This window comes from Periplaneta americana, chromosome 8 (genome assembly GCF_040183065.1).
Source record: "Periplaneta americana isolate PAMFEO1 chromosome 8, P.americana_PAMFEO1_priV1, whole genome shotgun sequence".
NCBI classification, from domain to species: domain Eukaryota; kingdom Metazoa; phylum Arthropoda; class Insecta; order Blattodea; family Blattidae; genus Periplaneta; species Periplaneta americana.
The window spans coordinates 142279926-142300326 of record NC_091124.1 but is presented as its reverse complement, the minus strand read 5'-3'; the positions used below and the strand labels follow the sequence as shown (position 1 = coordinate 142300326).

The following is a 20401-nucleotide window of genomic DNA, read 5'->3' as shown; positions in this document are numbered from 1 at the left end:
ATCATCTAATCATACCAAACAGTCTATGCAGTTTAAAAGGAATGTTAAGTAAAGAATTACTGTACATTTAATTTTACAATCCCAATCTTATTGCCAGAGATTCTTAACAAGTAAAAAATTATAATTCAATAATCTTAATGTTTACCTTTTTGATGGGACTGAGGCAACAGCTGTTGTTCATCTTCCTCTGCTTTTTCGCCACAACTACAAAGGAAAAAAATAGAACACATTATGGCAAACATTTTAAAATGACTGAATAAGGTACATGCAGCTAGCTTCTGCGAAATATAATATTGATAGAACTGTAATTTGTTGGTGACAGATTACATAAAAAGTTAATTTTCGTTATATATTTAATTATTATTATTATATTAGGAATAAATATAAAACTGGATGGTCTATTGGTTGATAGGTAGGTAGGTAGGTAGGTAGGTAGGTAAGTAGATCAGTCGGTCAATTGATTGCTAACCCTCCCCCCCCCCCACACATATCGCCAATTAAGATGTTCCTGAACATAGCTGATCTTATTCATTCATAGTTTTCTACTCTCTCCCATCTTTCCTATATTCTCCTTTTCTCTTAGCCTCCATATACAATCCATATATTATATCTTAATGTTGTCTATCATCTGGTATCTTCTTCTGCTCCTAACTTTTTTCTCGTTCACCATTCCTTCCAGTGCATCCTATTTTGTATGTCCATTTCACACGCTCCATTCTTCTCCATATCCACATTTCAAATGTTTCTAGTCGTATTTCTTTCACTTCGTCGTAATGTCCATGTTTCTGTCCAATACAATGCCACACAAAATGCTTCACTTGTCTCTTCCTTAGTTCTTTTTCCAGAGGTCCGTAGAAGATGTCCTTTTTCTATTAAAAGCTTCCTTGGCCATTGCTATCCTCCTTTTGACTTCTTGGCAGCAGCTCACATTACTACTTATAGCACACCCAAGTATTTGAAGCTGTCAACTGACTCGTTTCGAATTTGCACGTTTACCTTCTTCGTTTTTCTTCTGATAACCATGGTCTTCTTCTTGTTTTCAGCTGGTCTTATAGTGTTAAGAATATTAAAATTCTGGGACGAAGTCACCTGTAAGGTGACATTCATTAATCCAAATGATAAGATGGTAATAAAGAGGATGATGACATGTTTGGTTATTTTTTACTCGAGCAAGAAACAGTCAATAGATTTTGCCTGAAGCCCACTCATTTAGGAGCAGGGTTCTTTAATGTGCTGTAAATCTAAGATATGGACATCCTGGCTTCCCTTTCCTTCTCAAGATAGCCAGGTTAAACCAATTCATCATCCCTAAAAATTAATCACCATCTTCACAATTTGAATCTACGGACACAAGCTCCAATGACTAGCATGTAACCACTCATCTACAAACAATGACAGAATGGTCAAGAGTTGTGATACTCATACGGTCAACATATGAATACTGTTAAACCACAATTAAAAAGATCCCTTTTTAGGATGTCTATAGCTATATATATATATATATATATATATATATATAAAATTGAATGTGTGTGTGTGTGTGTGTATGTTTTCTATACAAATCTACATGCTTTGACCGATATGTGCCAAAGTTTGCACATTTAACCTTCATAACCAGGAGAAGAACATAGGCTACATTAAAATTGTGCAAATGGAAGTTAAATTAATTAAATATATAAAAAATAAAAATAAATAGATCAAATATTCATGTATTATGTTAAAATGCAAAATCTTCTACAGTCAATTGTTCTTTATTATTGTCTGTTGTATTCAACATAGACTTTCACGAGGCCTTGGAAATTTTAACACGAAATTAAATTACATTGTTGTTACACATCATGAAGGCTAAAACTAGATAATTCATGCAATAAGTATCTTTACGCAGTCCAGGACCGTATTATGAATTCCTCGATGCAGTTTTGTAGATAGTGAGCAGACTGTTTTATCCAATTGAATTCTAGAATTCTTTCAAACTACAAGGATTGCTACCACATAATTTACTTAATATTGAATAGCCATAGTAGACCTATTGCGAAATATTGACTCACCAAAATTATGCACTAACAAGAATTTGTGTCAAAACTCATGCAAAACGTAATGAGTGGTAATATTAACTGGAAAAACGAAAGAAGATGATGTTTTTATCCCACGTATTGCTATTATAGCCGTTCGATTTTAAGCAATTATTATAAGTTATGGTAATATTTGTGATAATATTATAATATTGCAATAATAATATAGAGCCTATTTTACTGTTACTGTTAACCCGTCTCTTATTAATAAGTTATGGTCACTAATGACTTGGCCGTTTATACAAAAATATGATTTTCTGTTGTGGTAGTGTTCTACATTGCCTTCTCTAGGAGAGAGAATTCTGATGAGTATAGTCTCCATTACTGCAAAACACCCTGAAATCCATGTATTTGATAGAATCCATCCGTTACAGATTGTAGTTTGGCCTTGAAGGAAATTAAATATATTGTGGGCAGAAAGGCTTAATAATACATAATGCCGTGGTACGATAAATATTATCATCAATCACAATGTTAAATATCTTAAATATCCCTGTAGCATAAGGTCTTAATGTTGTTAAAACTCTATGCATAGGTGAGATGGAATTATTTCGATTAGTCAGTTTCTTTGGATATTAGTGGCACTTTCTTTAATATTCGTCACTAGGGAGGAGAAAACATAAGTAAATATGTGTTTGCGTAGGCTTCCGCGGCTAGTGAACATGGTGTGTGGATAAGCTTCAGGGCTTCTACCGCGTTGTCTTGGTGTTTCCTTATCCAACAACTGCTCTGAAGATGGCCACAACACAGCGGTCGAAACGTCAGCCAATAACACCAAGACAATGCGGTAGAAGCCCTGAACTTATCCACACACCATAAGTAAATATGGTTCGTTTTGGTTTTATATAGTTCCCTTGCCGAGGTCTCCGATAAGTCTAACAAAGAGTTTATTTAGAAATAGACCAAAATTTAAAACCCGGACAACGCCAGGTAATTTAAGCTAGTATATATATATATATATATATTTTTTTTTTTTTTCAGCATTCAGTTTTAATATCTAAAATGTAAGAATATACTGAAATTATGTAACAAATTTATGAAAATTGTGTAAAAATTTATATCCATAACCTAACATAAAAACTGAATTCTTATATATTTTTAACAGTAGATGGATAGGCCTACCTATAGTGATGAAGGTGGCAATCAGGTATATATTATTCCCCATGTTCAATTCTAGAATAGGGACAGTTTATAAAATAATGAAATACACTAAGTGCCCGATATCTTATACCTCATTGATGAATCTGACATATTTTCAAGTTTTAGCAAAATTGTATTTATTAATATGTAATAACCAATAAGCATATAAAATATAATATGTTCAGTCGAAGAAATTAACAAGAGCTTCTTCTCCAAACATGTGCAACAATAACACAATAAACAGTATTGACACATTTGCATCACCTAGCAATAGTTGTTATATATTTGGAATAGCTTTTCATTTTCTAAACAGACAAGTGTTTAAATATAAAAATCTCAGTTTATAATGCCTCATAGAAAGTGGTGTACATGTGATAAACAGCCTCAGCCCATTGTGTTATTACCAGAAAAAGGCTTCAGATTAAAATATGAAGCTCATAGGAAAAGGGTACGCATTTATTATTAACCAGCTCCCATACATACACTTTTATCATAAGAAAATTATCTCAAAATGTAAATTTCTTACTTCTTTTTTCCTTTTGGACGGCAAGGTAGCATATATGCAACATTTGGAAGTTTACTTGAAGTAACTGCAAAGGGTAACATTACACTTAAAGATTTTTGCGTGTGAAGTTGTTGTTGGCAAGAAATTATTACAATGAGAAGAGTTAGTCTGTTATAATCTGACATTCTTTTATTTTTTATTCTTATTTCTCTCTAGATGTAAATTAATATTTATCTTATGAATATATAGGTTCTAAGGAAAATCATATATAAGACGTAATAATGTACTAACACAAATGAAATGGAATTTTATTTTTTATTTTATAAATAACTTTTTTTTTTTCATGATAGTTTCTATTCTGCCCATCCAGACTTTTGTATTTTGTAGTAAAGTGAATATTTTCATAGAAAAGGAAGCTTATTTGACCTTATTCTGAAATGATTACTTTACAGAATGTTCTGTAATAATGGATTAACATTTTGAAATATAACCTAAATTGATAAACTGTTATAAGAAAATGTATTCATATAATTTATACATACACATATAATTAAGTAGAATGAGTGTATTACATTTTCAAATATTTCTCTAGGTTAAAGATGCAAAACCAATTGTGGATGACAAGGCTCCAGAATTATGTCATTATTTGTACTACAAGCCTACTAATCTGTCAAATGATTCAAGAAGGCTGCGAGAGATAGCACATGAAAATCAAAGATTGGTGCAGAGAATCAATGTCATCATGAGGACAACGGCAAGAATTTAATGGAGCACAAAACTACTACCACAGTCTACTATATACAGTCGCGAAGCTCAATATGTAGTAAAAATGCAAACATAGGTAGTTGCCCACCACTAGGATCGCTACTATTGCCTCATCATCGCAGATCTCTCTCCTAGTAGACGACAAAATATATTACACTTTCGTTGTGTTCTTTTGGAAAAATTAACACCTTCCATTATTGAAATATTAAATGCATAAAGTTAATTTATTATTTTAATGAAGTATGTTAAATTCCACCATAAACTCGAAGATACCTGCAAGAAATAGGTTAATATTATTTTTGTTTGTGCAAAATGAACTAAAATTTACCATAATCGCTTCAATCATTCAAGATTATAGCAATAATTAACTATGGAACCAATAAATATTAATTTGCATTTCCCTTTACAACAATAATAATGGAAATATGAATTAATGGAGAAACTTACATGTACCGACTTGTAGTGTAGGCTTACGTAGTTAACAAAGTGGGATGAGGTTAAGCAATAATAATCACACCAGAATTGGAAATAAAACGTGATCAATAAATTTTATTGTAACAGACTTTTTCTACGTCTCTAGTAAAGTAACAAATAAAAATAACAACAAAATTAACAGCTATAATTAAAAACATATCCTTTGAAAAAAAAAAGTAGGCGTAAGCAATAATAATCCCACCAGAATTGAAAATAAAACGTGATCAATAAATTTCATTAAAACAAACTTAATTTTTCTACGTCTCTAGTAAAATATTATTATTCCAATTATTGTATTTTAGCCATTAACATTTTCATTACAACCAATAACGAACATTTCACAAGCATCAATGTGAAATACGCAACGAGCTAGCACTCGATGGAAACACGACACAGTCCAAAGTCGACTGTGGACAGTCTATTGTTTCTAGTTGCTAACCGCTTGGAGCGCTTTATCACGAGATTTGCAAAAAATCACCTCAAGCTTCGCGACTGTATATAGTAGACTGTGTTACTACTGAAATACTATTATATAGGCTTCATAATAAATCCAAATTAATGATTGGTTCAGAACAGAGTAAATTTTCTCACTCCGATTTAATTTCATATAAATGTACTGTAGTTATTGCATCAATAACTACGAATCATGCCAGTCTCAAGTAAACTCAGTACTTACCTACCATATTCAAGTAATATGTTTCAATTAAGAGACATCTATAGCCTTTATAATAAATCCAAATTGATGATCTGTTCAGAACAGAGTACATTTTCCGACTCTGATTTAATTGCATATAAATATACAGCTGCTGTATTCATGTCAGTCTTAAAGAAACTCTGTATTCTAGGAATATGTTTCAGTTAAGAGAAATCTAGTGACAATCATAAGTATAATGTACAGTGTGCTTATGTCACTATGATACAAAATTTCCTAGGATTGGTAGAACAGGTTAGAAGAAGCAATATAAGATTAGAAACTCATGTTCGGTAATGACCCTGTTATGAGGATGACATAATAAGTATCATAGCTGTACTTACTGGCTTTTAAGGAACTCGCAGGTTCATTGCCACCCTCACATAAGTCCACCATTGATCCCTACCCTGAGCAAGATTAATCCATTCTCTATCATCATATCCCACTTCCCTCAAATCCATTTTAAATATTATCTTCCCATCTACGTCTTGGCCTCCCCAAAGGGCTTCTTTCCTCCGGCCTCCCAACTAACCATATCATAGCTGTACATGGATGTAAACTTGTGTAACAAACATACATACATACATACATACATACATACGGTACATAAGCTTATCATACGTCCCGTAAAAAATGGTACAGTCCCCTTTTTTGACCTAGGTGTTCAGCACCCCCGGTGATTTTTATAGGGACATGCAGAAGTCCCAATTTTAACTTTATTTCATAATGTAAAAATCAACAATTTCTCTGACTGATGTTTACTACATTAATTAATGTTGAAATTATTATTTTGATTTGTGCAAATGTTTGATTTTGAAATCAACAAACATGATTGAATATTGGTGTCATTCAGTAGTGCCAATTTATATGGGCCTGTGGGGTCTGAGCCCACCCAATAATTTGTCGTCTTATTAATTTATTATTATTATTATTATTATTATTATTATTATTATTATTTATTATGATCATGATCATGATCATCATTTCCTTTTCCATTCTTTCCTGGCTTAGTTACCTCATGAGTGATGCCTTACTGGTGTTATTTATGAGGTACAAACCTGTTTTCAGACAGTTGACTAAACAAGAACATGATATGTGATGATTGCTTATTGAAATCAGTAAATTTCAATAAGTAAGGATGCATTGTTGGTGTGCACTTTATTCATCTCTCCTACCATTAGTCAGGTGCCACATAATGATAGTGTTGAAAAGTTAGATTTAGAAGATGTTATTATAGGGAGAAACACATCTGCATCACTCTATGCTACGTAATAGTGAGTCCACTTCCGTATTATCAATTTATAGTTAGAAAGAATTCAAGTCCCCAAGTTAAAATGTTTATATAATTGGTATGTTCTATTTAATTACTAAAAATGGATAATTGTGCAGAACAGCTACGCACAAGAAATGCGGAGATTTTTTTTGTATATAGTTACTAGTATGAAGGAATAAATTGGTATTCATATCATTAAATGGAGATTCTTTTGAGAACTTATGATCAAGTTTTTGAGTCCACCCAATATTTTTAAAAAGTTGGCGCCACTGGTGTCATACTAATTTTGTAACAACTGGATCTCTCTGCTAATAGCCGCAAATTCCAAAATGTTAATATCAAATAACTTATACCTATTAAATAAGATAATAATAAGTGGTTATAAATAAACTGAAGTCTGACTAGTATGATAGTCCCTATGTAGCTAGTCGGCAATGTATGGAATGGAGCGGGAAAGAAATTGACCACCCTACCCCATTGTCTCCTGGCCTAGTTGCCTCATAAGTGGTGCTTCTTGGTATCACTTGTGAGATTCACACGTGTCTTATGACAGTTGACCAAACAACAACAAACAAATAAAAAAAAAATTGCAGTGCAACATGCTACTGCAGAATTTTGTGTCGAGTAATTTAAAAACCCAAAAATTCTGTCTTGCATCACTAAGAAGGAGAGTGCACAATATTCACAGCACCAACTAACTAGTTTTAATTATCTAACACAATGATACATTGCTTGAAACATTCCAAGATGCATCTGCACATGCACTTAACTTATACTTTCTGTATTAATTTAACATTAAATATTCAGTACATAATCGCCTCTTCGTAGCAATGACATGTTGTATTTTTGTTCCAGGGAAAATACAATATGGCATTGTTACTAAGTACCAGGTGAGTGTTTCCATAAAAGATAGGTTTTTTCCTGGACCAAAAATACAATATGGCAGTGCTGGAACTTTCTTCGTCTTCTATCAGTGAATTCAATAAAGATTTGTGCATGGCAATAATTACTACAAACATACCATGGTATAAATTGAAGTGCCAAAGTTTCAAGCATTCTTACGCAAATATTGCGACTTCAATATTCCGGATGAATCAACACTCCAGAAAAATTATTTGAATTCCTGCTACACTGACACAATGGAAACGATTAGAACTGAACTTGTGATTCCTACGTATAGGTTGCCATTGATGAGACAACCGATGCCTTCAATCGCTTTATTGCAAATCTCATTGCAGGTAAATTGGATCCAGAGACTCCATCCAAGCCTTATTTAATTTACTGCAAACAATTGTAACAGATAAATCATGCTACAGTTTCTCGATTTGTCAACAACGGACTTAAGGTGTTAGAGATTAACAAAGAAAAGGTGCTGGTGCTGCATCCTATATGCTAAAAGCTATGGGTGTCCTGTCTATGTTTTACCCCAATATGGCTCACTTCACGTGTTTGGTACATGGACTACACTGATTGGCTGATAATATTCCTGAAGTGAATGGTTCAATATCAGCAACAAAAAAGGTGTTTCGCAAATCTCCCTATCGCATGCAGTGCTACAAGAAACTACTACCAGATGTAGGAGTAAAATTTAATGATGTATTAAAAAAGAACCCAGGATACACAACTTTTTTCATGGTATGCAAAATACTTAAAGATGAGTGTGTGCAGCTCCCTGAGAATATTGTTCCGAGTATCATTCCTCATTTAAAATACACGCCAGTTACTTTGTGTGAAGTTGAGAGGTCGTTTTCCATTTATAAGAACATTCTAACAGACAGAAGCCAATCGATGACCGCATGAAATATGGAAAAAATATTTAATTATTAATTGCACCTTCAAACAATAATCAAACGAGGTTGAATCACATGTGCACGTGTAATTTTTTATCAGTGCACAAAAATACATCTAATAAAGCTTAGAATTAAGTTACATATTTTGCCATTTTTAGCTATATTTATGAACATATTTCTAATTTTCGTATTACATAAAATTCCGGCTCTAGCCATAACATTACACTTCATGCAAGAGGGGTTGGTGAACTATCTATGATTTTAGTAATAGATATTTCATATGACCTTGAGTTCATAACAGGTTAATTACCGGAAATGCTTCATTCTATCTCTAACAACTCTAAAAGTTTGTATCAGATTCAAAGAACAAAGAGTAAGGTAGCATAGTATGTTTACACAAATACAAACTACTTTAATATTAAATTATAATGAAGAGCTTATACAGTAATTTCTACATACAGTAAAACCTCGTTAATCCAGACAGCTGAAAAAAACTATGAATTTGGAAAAATTAAAGAACCTTGTTTTAAAACTTACCGGTACTTTTATACATTAGAACTATGGAATTACAATATTACATGTACAGTATTAAAAATAAAGAAAATTCATCACATTTGCAGGTCCGTCGGGCACATCATCATATTTATAGGTATCACATATGTACTGCATTATATGTATTGCTTTACATTTTACTGTACTGTATAGTGCAGACGTGGGCATCAGTAGTACATGTCGAACGGAGTCGAACGCAAGGATGTGATCTCCCTCCCTCCACACCCCTAGCTGGGGTACCTGTCTGACCGGTTGAAGTACTATACTGGCAGTCAGCGGTGGATTTCACTAAAAAAAAATGTCGCTCTCTAAGGAAGCTCCTGAAGTAAAAAAGTCCAAAAATATTATTTCCACAAAGAATGGGAAAATGAATTCTTTTGTTGCGAAGAAGGGGAAAGCGTTAGGTGCTTATTATGCTACAAAATTTTACTAGCATGTTGAGCGACATTATGAAAAGACTCGTTTTAATGGAACAAATTTTTTTTTATTTTATTTTATTTTTTATAATAATCGTAGTCCACACCTGTGGAGTAACGGTTAGCGCGTCTGGCCGCGAAACCCCAAGTGCAAGTGCACAAATATGGCTGGTTTAGATGTATATAAGCTTAAACAACTTTGCAAAGTAAAATATTCACATCTTCGGAGTTTTGTTATGAAAATTGCTTCTATGTTTGGCTCAACCTTTATTTGTGAACAGTTTCTTTCTCAGTTGGCCATTGTAAAATCCAAATCAAGATCACGCATTTCAGACGAAAATTTATTCTATCAGCTCACAATTGCAATGTCTGACATAACTCCAAATTTTGAAACACTTGCTGATTTACGTGACGAAGAAGAATAAACGAATCCTTTCTTTTAAGGGCATGAGTCAATTGACGTAAATTGACAAAAACAACAAAGAACTACAGTAAGAAGTTTAAAAAAATAGCCTAATTGTTGCTTTTCTGTTTCTTGGTAATGTGCTTGATATTTTGTTAAGAATCTGTTTTTCCTTAGTTTCTTAATTTTATTTTCAAAGGATGCAAATTAGTGACTGAAGCCCTTTCAAAACAAATAGGTTCAGATTATGGCATTACTTTTTAACTGTTGTGGAATTGTACGTTTTATATCATTTTATAAGGTTTTTTATAGTAATTGTTTAAATTAGAAATAAAGTTATGTTTCAGCTTTTTGTAAAATAGTTTGTATTTGTTGTGGAAAATATGTTTTCTTTCATTGTCATTATTCATAAAAATAACATTTGTAGAAAACTGTGTATCTTTTTGTCCTGCTTAATTACTTAACTTTCCGTGTTTCAATACTTCACGCGATCCACCGCTGAATATTACGTTAACAGGTGATGCGTGTTGCAGCAATCAGAGTAGTACGGCGCATCTCTTTAAATGCCCACGTCTGGTATAGTGTATTTAGGCCTATGCCCTTTAAATACACCATAATAAAAGTGTTTTGTTGCTATAAATGGAGTTTTAATGCTTTTTCTACCGTTTCTGGATGACTGACACACAACAATTGTAACATGGGTTATTTCACCTACTGCAAGATGACACACAGCAATTGTCACACATAAATAAATAAATAAATAAATAAATAAATAAATAAATAAATAAATAAATAAATAAATAAATAAATAAATAAATAAATAAGTAAATACGGTGTGTGTATATATATATATATATATATATATATATATATATATATATATATATATATATATATATATATATATGGAAAAGTTATTGAGTATCATAAGTAATGTTTAAAATTTTGTGGCCGATAAATTTTACGAGTATTATTAAATTTATTTCATGCTTACAATCGAAGTTATGCCCACAGGAGCGTAGATAATCCAGGATTCGGCCCTCATCTTTATACTCATTATAATACTCAGCAATACTGTGCAATCGACGATTGACTTATGCACAATTCATTCTTTGTCTCTCCCTTATTCTTCTTCGACTTCAAAAATCATTTGTGACATAGATCTAGATTCATTTTCCGGGCTGAGAGGCCGTGGTCTATTGGTTGGTTTTATACTAGACGTTTCGTCTGCAACTGCGGCAGACATCTGCGCAGTTGCAGACGAAACGTCTGGTATAAAACCAACCAATAGACCACGGCCTCTCAGCCCGGAAAATGAATCTAGATCTATAGACTCCGGCCGTGAAAGCCTACACTGCAACATTTGTGACATGTCTTATTGTTCTTTTTTAACTTCGTTCAATATTGAATATAGAGAGGTGTGACATTTTCCAACCATTAGTTGGAAACGTTGATGCCATCCCTCTGTAGCTTTATTAGTTTTTGGCTCTTGCAATATGACTGCATTGTATTGGTTCCCATAAATGGAGTGCATACATCAGACATACAGCTCGTCGTCTACCCCTTCTTGGTCTTCCTTGAAAATAATCTGCAACTTCTAAAATGGTTCTAGAATATCTTCATACAGCTGGTTGTATGCTAAAGGTACATACATCTGTTACTGGAATGAAGGCCAGACTTAACAGCTGATATACTGCATTCTTAAATACTGTATCATCTGAACTGTCATATAAAGCTTGCAAACCTCTAGCCTGTACAGTCCTATAAACTGACTGCCCCAAGTGAAACAATCTGGTAGAAGCTGCAGGAAACACAGCTTGATGGGCATTAATAATACAGTGTTCTAATAATAATGTATGAAATATACCAGTAGGCTAAACATGCAGTGTGTGAAATATATACAGTAGTAGGTGAAGTGAACGTAGGTTAAATGTCTCGTAGGTTAAAATAACAGTAGGCAAAAGCTCCTTATTTCAAATGGAGTGTGCCAAACGTTATGGAACCTCTTTCTACTGTTCTTTTAGGTTATTTCAGTTAATTCGGACTTTCGTTAAATCGGTGAACTTATCCCCCCAAATAGTCCGGATTAACGAGGTTTTACTGAACTTGTCTCATGATTTCTTGCGAAAATATAGAGAAAAATATACTTTGTTTTTAATAAATATAAGAGTGCTTTGTTTATTTCGTCAGTTTTGAGAAATAAAAATCGGTAACATTAAATCCAACATTCTTATCTATATACCATTATATTAAACTAGTGGCTTGTGCAGCAAATGCTGCAAACTAAGTTCATTAGACGTTCAAATAAACATTTTTCAGATTTATTTTCAATGAAGAATACCAGACATTCTGAAAGTTATTTGCTTCCATAATATTGAAAGATACTCTCTCTCGAGCCAATACTGAAGAAAACCACGCATATAAATATCTACACCACACCGCCATTAAATATATGAAAAAGACCCAACCCCACTTGATTAATAACTATAAAAATATTTGATTTTTAATAATATTATCTTACGTAAGTTTTATAGCTTTCAGTAACATATACTATATAGCCGCCACTCAGTAAAATATAGAAATCAAAATCTAATTTAAGTTATTCTCTACATGTACTTATATAACCGCAAAATGTTTCACTTTCATATCATCAATATAGCATTAATATGTATAATTAATGAAAAATAGTCACATCATGGCATAACTACAATAATATTTCATTTATAATAGTAATAATGTCATCAAACCACCTCAAGTTTTGTAGTTTTTAATATCCAATACACAGCTGTACCCAGAAAATTACACACCACAGAATCGAACCTGTAAATTATTTTTAGTAAGTTAAGTTTCTAATAACCAATTTAATTTGAGCTCTAAATATGTCAGCATTCTTGCCTTCATGTAATATTGTTTACTGTAGTGTATGTTTTGTTTTATTCTGAAATGCAACACGGCCGACTTGATGCTCGCTTCGCTTCTCCTGAATGCAATTATCTAGTTCTCAAAACTGACGACAGATGGATTTTGGAAAATAGGAAAATTATGTAGGAAAATTGACATTTCACTGAAAACTACTATTTTTCCGAAAAACTTTGGATTCCAAGCTTCAAAATGAGGGGTCATTTATTAAAATCCTTTCAGCCGTTTTCCCGTAATTTCCATTACCAGTTCAAATTATATATATATATATATATATATATTGGTATATGTGCTTTAAATAGACATATTTAGCATCGGAATACTTTACACTGTTGTACCGGTACCAACACTAGAAATAAAAAATAAATAATTTACTGACTTAATGTCTGCAAATGTTTCATATATATTGTTTGACACAAAAGTCACTTGCTACATGGAATGCATTATTCTATTTAGAAATGATTGCTGTCTTTCGTTCATATTATGTGTGGTTTAGTCGTGAAGTATGTAGGCCTAGGCTACAGTTAGTGTTTTGTTTATTATTTGGAGTTACTGAAAGCTGGAGAAGAGATTATTATTATTTTTAGTTATAATTGATATTGACTGAGAGGTAAAGAAGAGATCATGTTAACTCCTGAACAGCGAGTGGAGCTACTCTGAGGGGACAATCACAGAATAACAAAGAAAGCTGCAGAGAAGTTTCATTGTCGTCATTCAGATATCCAAAAAACATGACACCAATGTATAGGCAGTTTATTACATAAGTTAAAAATATCATTTAGTGTGCTCGACATGAAACAAAGTGGTTGTCCTAAATCAGGCTACCAGCAAACAGCATTAAACAGGGGCAGCCAGTCCTTAGGAGCCACTGGGGCCGTACCCCACCAATATTTCGTCCTCCAGAAATTTTCTTTTCGCATTTAAAATGCGTAAATTTTGTTCAGGACAGTGTACTGGATTCATAATTGTTCAGTAAATTTCGGCACTTGATGCAATGTGTGTCAGTAAAACGTCGAAGATTGTATGACACTAAATATTGTGAGCTTGAGCCTGCGTCAAAGGGCCCCACAACTTGAATCACTTTAGTGCTCAACTGCAATGGTGAGCGGCGTGCAATATCGCGTTCGTTACTGACGGAAATTTACGAAGTGTTACTTAGTTACCATTATGAGTATACGCTTCACATTAAATCAGTGAAGTTTTTTTGCAAATATTACTGGGTTCACAACATTCTTCTCCATTTCACCTAAACACAGTAAACTACTGTGATCTGTGTGCAATAAGCACATACCAACAGTTTCAGCAATATGATGGAACTTTCAGTCCCGAGTTGTATCCTCCATTAAGGAAAATAAAGCAGAGCTATTGAAATTCTTTGAAAGAATTGAAGAGGGAGATGACTCAAATGAATGGGATGATATAGTAGCGAGAGAAGATTTACTTGTTAATAATGAATTTCGTTTTTTCTAAATTTCTTTTATGACTTGATGAAACATGTTGATATATTATACAATATAATACAAATTCAAACTGCAAACAGATTGAGCATTCTGACGCATTACAAGTTTGAGTCAGCTGTAATAGAAATAGGGAGAACACTAACATTTATGAAATAAAATAAATGTCGATGATGAATAAAAAATGTTCGTTTCCTGCAAAAAAAAAAAAAAAAAAAAAAAAAGGCTGAAACTCAGTAGGCAAGTAAACCTGTCGGCAGATACCAAATAAATATATATCATTATCAACCAATTTAATGGACGTTTCCTGCAGTCACATATATTTGGCAGTTTTAATATATGTGATCCAAAGAAATTTGCTTATACAGATTTAAGTTCCCCACCAACCTAGCTAATATTTTCGTAAAAAATTACAGTCCTTTAATTTCGAAAGAAAATTTATTAATGACATATCAGTGATCTATTGAAATGACACATTTAAGACATTTCCTCTGTGTGTGATTTGTTCAGTTTTTTATGGATTACACTTTTGAAGATTCGTTCTCTGAAGTGGGCAAAGTTCTTCGAATCACACTAACATCTGAGTCAGAACGGAGTTTCAGCACATTAAACAGGATAAAAACATTTCTGAGAAACACCATGGGTCAAGACAGGCTTAATTCGTTGGCTTTCTGTTCTATTCATAAGGAGCATCTCCATCAAATTCCGAACTTCAAGAACAGGCATCGAAAAGTTTGCCAGCCAGAAGGACAGACGAGCACATCTTCTTTATAAATAATTCTGCAAACTGATGAGTTTGATGTTGAATTTGCATTATTATGTAGTTGGTAGTTTTACTTGTATTGTGCTGTACTAATTTTTAAGCAGAAACAATGAACTAAAATGAAATAAAAAATCTTGGTGCATTATTTAACATATACCACAAAATTTGTAAAATATCTGACCCCACCAATAAAAATGATCATGAGCCGCCACTGGCATTTAATGGATGTGATTTCAAAGATGTTGGTCAGCCCTAAAAAGTCAGTGTGCTGCTATGACCGTTCATGAGAAATTAAATAAAAAGTTCGTTGTGCACTGGTTTGAATGAGGTGGACCTTAGTCATGGCTCTACAGTCGCCAGACCTCACACGTCTAGATTTGTTTATGGGACTGCACTGGATTGGACGAAATGGACCTGTCATGGCTTCCATGCTCACCAGACCACACACCTCTAGATTCTTTCTGTGAGGATGCACTGGATAGGACAAGGTGGACCTCAGTCATGACCTCCAAGCTCACCAGACCTCACATCTATAGATTTTTTCTATGGGATATGTGCACAAATCATGCATCCTTAGATGAAATGAAACAAAGGATTACCCATGTTATTCGACACATTTGACAAGCAACACTTTTAAGAGTGACATAGGAATGTCAGGTTTGAGTGAGACACTGTCTTCAAGTAAATGAAAAATACTTTGAACATTTGCAGTAGTGCACTGTGCAGTTGCACTGAAAACAGTAATCTTTACATTCCAACTGAGTCATGTTTACGTGAAGGTAATGCAGTGTAATATAGTACATCAGTGTAGTATAGTATATCATAGTAGAATGTGTCTGGGCCTACTGAGAGATTTCTTTCAAAGAAAATAATTTGTTATACTGGTGGCTACATTTGTCATTTCAAAATAATAGGCTAATAGGTTTTTCCCATTTGACAAGTCATTTTTGTGTCACCTGGTATAATTTTCACGTCATTTTCTATCTCATAACATTTATGTTTGTAATTATTTTATTTAACTTTGAGAGCAGTTGTTGTGTATCCCATATTTATATTCAACTTCGTTGAAAAGTTATACTGTATTTTTCTGTCGGTAGAAAACAGGTAAGGTTAAGATCAACATTCGTAGCAAATAAGAAGTAAATTATTGTACAGATATTAAATACTGAATATCAAATAATAGTGATTATGGTTTTCAAGGTAGGCCTACTCTTAAAATTCTGAATATCATGCGATGATAAAAAATGAATCATCTGTATCAGTACAAAAGTTATTCAATGAAGAATTTATATATCTTTTTTTTTACAGTATACCTTGAACATTAACAGTTTCATGTTTTTTTTAACTCATCAATTAATCCGATATTTATTTATTTATTTTTTATTTATTTATTTAACCTGGTAGAGGTAAGGCCATCAAGCCTTCCCCTCTACCAGGGGATTACAACTACAATTAAGTAAAAATTAAACCTACTCAACGCAGTAAGAAAATGCTTAATAAGTTTGCTTTTGAACGGTACTAAATTCCGACAGTCTCTGATGTCATTGGGTAGGGTATTCCACAAGCGCAAGAGCGAGATTGTGTATGATGATGAATACGATGATGTCTTATGTGTTGGTATGGCTAGTACGCGGCTATTTTGCGTGCGTGTGAAGAGATTATTTCTGCCATTCTTAAAAAAAAAGTAACGAAAAATTATTGATACGAATTTGATAATTATCTTTAATAGCTGGAAATGTTATTGACACTAATTAATTTTAATTAATATGAAATTTATTTCTCATCTTCCTTCAGCACTAACTTTGTATTGTGCAACTTATTTCCAAATATGAACAATCTTTGATGAAAGTGTTTCAAATCACAACCTGTAAGCTATATGCTGACAGATCATGAACACAGCATCTCAGATCTTTTAATCCTGCCAAATCCTGATTAATCACATGATGCCACATTAATAGTAATTGTAATTTTTTATGTCCTTTCTTTTTTTAAATTTAATTATCCAAGTTTACATATGTATATTTATTTTTTGAGGATATACCGAGTCCATAAGGGCTACTCTCAATGGGGGGCACTTTGTAATTAATTAAAAAACGGCACATTTGTAGCTAAATGTTATTTATAGGAGGAGGAAACTGAAGGAGCTCTCTAAAAAAGATTATACATAATATGTGATAATTCTTCATTGAACAGACCTTATACTCTTGTGCTATAACAATTATTCTTGACAAATACTTATTTTGCTGTAGGGAATTGTTGATTCACATTGGAAGCCGAAATACAAAGCACCTTCCAATTATAGAACTCGAGAAATGGAAGCAAGAAGAATTACATTAGAAAATTATGAAATGCTGCAACGAATCTTAAACCAGGTGAAAATATTTATAATATAAAATATATTCAAGAAATATACATCAGTAAAAGAAAACACCATGATTCAAAGATCACTACATATAAGATAAAGAAAATTTACATCAAAATGTAGCATTATATCGGGTATCAAAATTTTCAATTGCACAAAATTTGCAGCAGAATTGAACGGATAAATGTTAAACTAGAACAGCTATCATGCGTGGGATGGAGCATTGGTTCGAGTCCTCATGACTCATGATGGAAGAAATTTTCTCATGAAATTTTGGCCAGTATATGGGACCTGTGTTCTCTCAGCATTGTGATGAATTTGGGGAGCTGCAGTGAGTAGCGAAATCTGGTTTCAAAAGCCTGCTATTAACGGCTGGGAGGATCATGATGCTAATCACATGTTACCCCATACTGATTGGACGGTCATTCACTTCTGCTGAGGCATGTAGACATGATGTCATTTGTTTGGTAGCCTTGGCCCTCATGGGTATTATACAACAGATTTGTTACTTTCATATACTACCAATGAAAGACAACATTACCTGCATGATATATTGATTTCTAGTATATGATTTCTTAACACAGTTGTATGTGGTTGTTTGACTCTTCATAAAATTGTCAAATTATTATACATAGTTTCAACACGTCATACATTATAATCAAAGGCAGAGAGAGACTGTTTCCTTGGGGGGGGGGCAAAGCAAAACCATAGAATCCCCATATAACGGGGTTATCATTTACCTCCTCCCCCCGTTATAGCTTGATCGTGGTTCAGTACAGTATATCAGAATATGATCATTTAATGAAGGTATTTTCGGGGGGGGGGGCATGTTTCTTACCGTGTTACATCCATATCCACGATGTTTCGGACCGGATTGTATAGGGCTTGAACTGTAGATCTACTACAAATTTTCTTATAATAGGGCATAATTTAAAACAATTTCTCTCTTTTTCTCTCTTGTACAGAAACATATACATCAATAAAAGTACGTAACACTAACAGAAACTTTTTTATATGGTATCAAGCTTTCCTGAAGATATCATATGAATTGTAAACTCTAATTATTTTATTTAAACTCGTCTTTAAGTTTGGGTGATAGGTGGTGGTATGAGAAAGAGAAAAACAACTAAATAGTACACGAGTGCGTGTTTTTCCAGGGAAATTTGGGACTGTTTGTAAGAAACTATGAGTTCCAAGCCAGTAAGCTACTTGTCTGACTGTATATGACATTTCTCTGAAGAAATCTATAAAAAATTTGAAGGGGAAAAGCCGAAAGATGGATGTAATCTTTTAGGTACCACTTCAAAGTGGAAGGAAAAATTACTGAGTACTATCTGAAGAATTGACAGAAGTGGGCAGGGTCACCTAAGATGTAGAGTTACCATATTTACAATGGGAAAAGAGGACATTTCTAATAAAAAAGAGGACACTGCTTATCAACAAAAGTTCTAACATAATTATCTTTTTTAAAGACAAAACTAAATTATGCGCACCATATTACTATCAGGTTAACCAGCCGGCAACAATAAAAAATAAAATGAACATCGATATTTAGGCTAATAACAATTAAGAACCTATGCTTTAGCTTTGTTGAAATATGAAACAGTTTTTAATAACGTTTTGTAACTCTGTTTGAACTGTATTTGCCAACAAAAGTGCAGAATACTTAATATTCTGTACGCAACACAGCGAGATTGCATTTAAGGGGAGCCTGTACACTGAACTTTGACAAAAAATGAAGTTTTGGTTTTTGTCGTTTTTCAATAGTTTAATATATGTAAAATGATAATATAATTTTATTTGTTCTGTCAGCTTGTAGCCCTATCTTCAGCAAAAATATTGTAAGTAATTCTTAATGTAAAAAATGTTATCAATGAATTTTGTTTTTTCTTTTTTTTTGCCAACTGCTCAGTGGAATTTTAAATTTATTTAGCCGATTCTATACATAAAAGTATGTTATGTATGTCCTATTTTTTCCACATTTGTATTTTTTATCACTTTTGAGAAAAGTTCTTCCAAAATTGAGGAATTTAACATTGCAAGATATGAAAACTTTGATACCATTTTTCTGCACTTTCTTATTTTTGTGACATTGGTGCATTTTTCTCAGAAAATATTGTACTCAAAGGGCTGAAATTAATATACAATATAAATGTGATGGGATTTTACGTAGTAGGTTAAAAAAAATTAAAATTATTTTTAACTTCATAATAAACTTAAAAAATAATTTGTTGTAATTCTTAATGCAAAAAATGTTATGATTTTTTTTTTCCAACAGTTCAGTGGAATTTTAAATTTACTGAACTAGTTGTATGTATAAAGGTACGTTACATATGTCCTATTTTTTTCTATATTTGTATCTTTTATAACTTCTGAGAAAAGTGCACCCAAAATTGAGGAAGTAAGATATGGAAGTACAGTCTCCCCTTAAAAGTTTTTTTTTTCTTAAGTAAAAAAGAGGACATATTGCTCTTTTTTGTAAAATCCGCACGGACATTTTTTTGACTAAAAAAGAGGACATGTCCGGAGAAAACAGGATGTATGGCAACCCTACTAAGATGTTGAGGGAGAGGGAGAGGGGAGGGAAGGGGAGGGAGGAGGGGAGGGGAGGGAGAGAGATAAGCTCTCAATCCTCACTAATCAAGGGTAGCATGCCTTTAGGGTACGAACACATTGGCGCCTAGCTTTAAAGCTAGCAGGCTCCGCTAGCAGTGTTTATGAAAGACAAGGAAGCTTGGTGTGCACAAATTGGAGCTTGTTTGCAGGTCGCTTTAATCTGTCAGCTGACTCACAGCTGATTAGGTCATCTCCTTGGAATC

General features: G+C 33.1%; 1 protein-coding gene across 3 annotated transcripts in view; it reads right to left on the bottom strand.

Annotated features, from left to right (window-relative positions):
* LOC138705112 (ankyrin repeat domain-containing protein 26-like) overlaps positions 1 to 20401 on the bottom strand; it is a 164792-nt gene that overhangs the window by 60789 nt on the left and 83602 nt on the right. For all 3 annotated transcript variants that reach the window (XM_069833750.1, XM_069833751.1, XM_069833752.1), the window contains exon 8: positions 146 to 204. In XM_069833750.1, coding sequence (XP_069689851.1) covers positions 146 to 204 — 59 coding nt within the window. The remainder of the gene's footprint in view (positions 1 to 145; positions 205 to 20401) is intronic.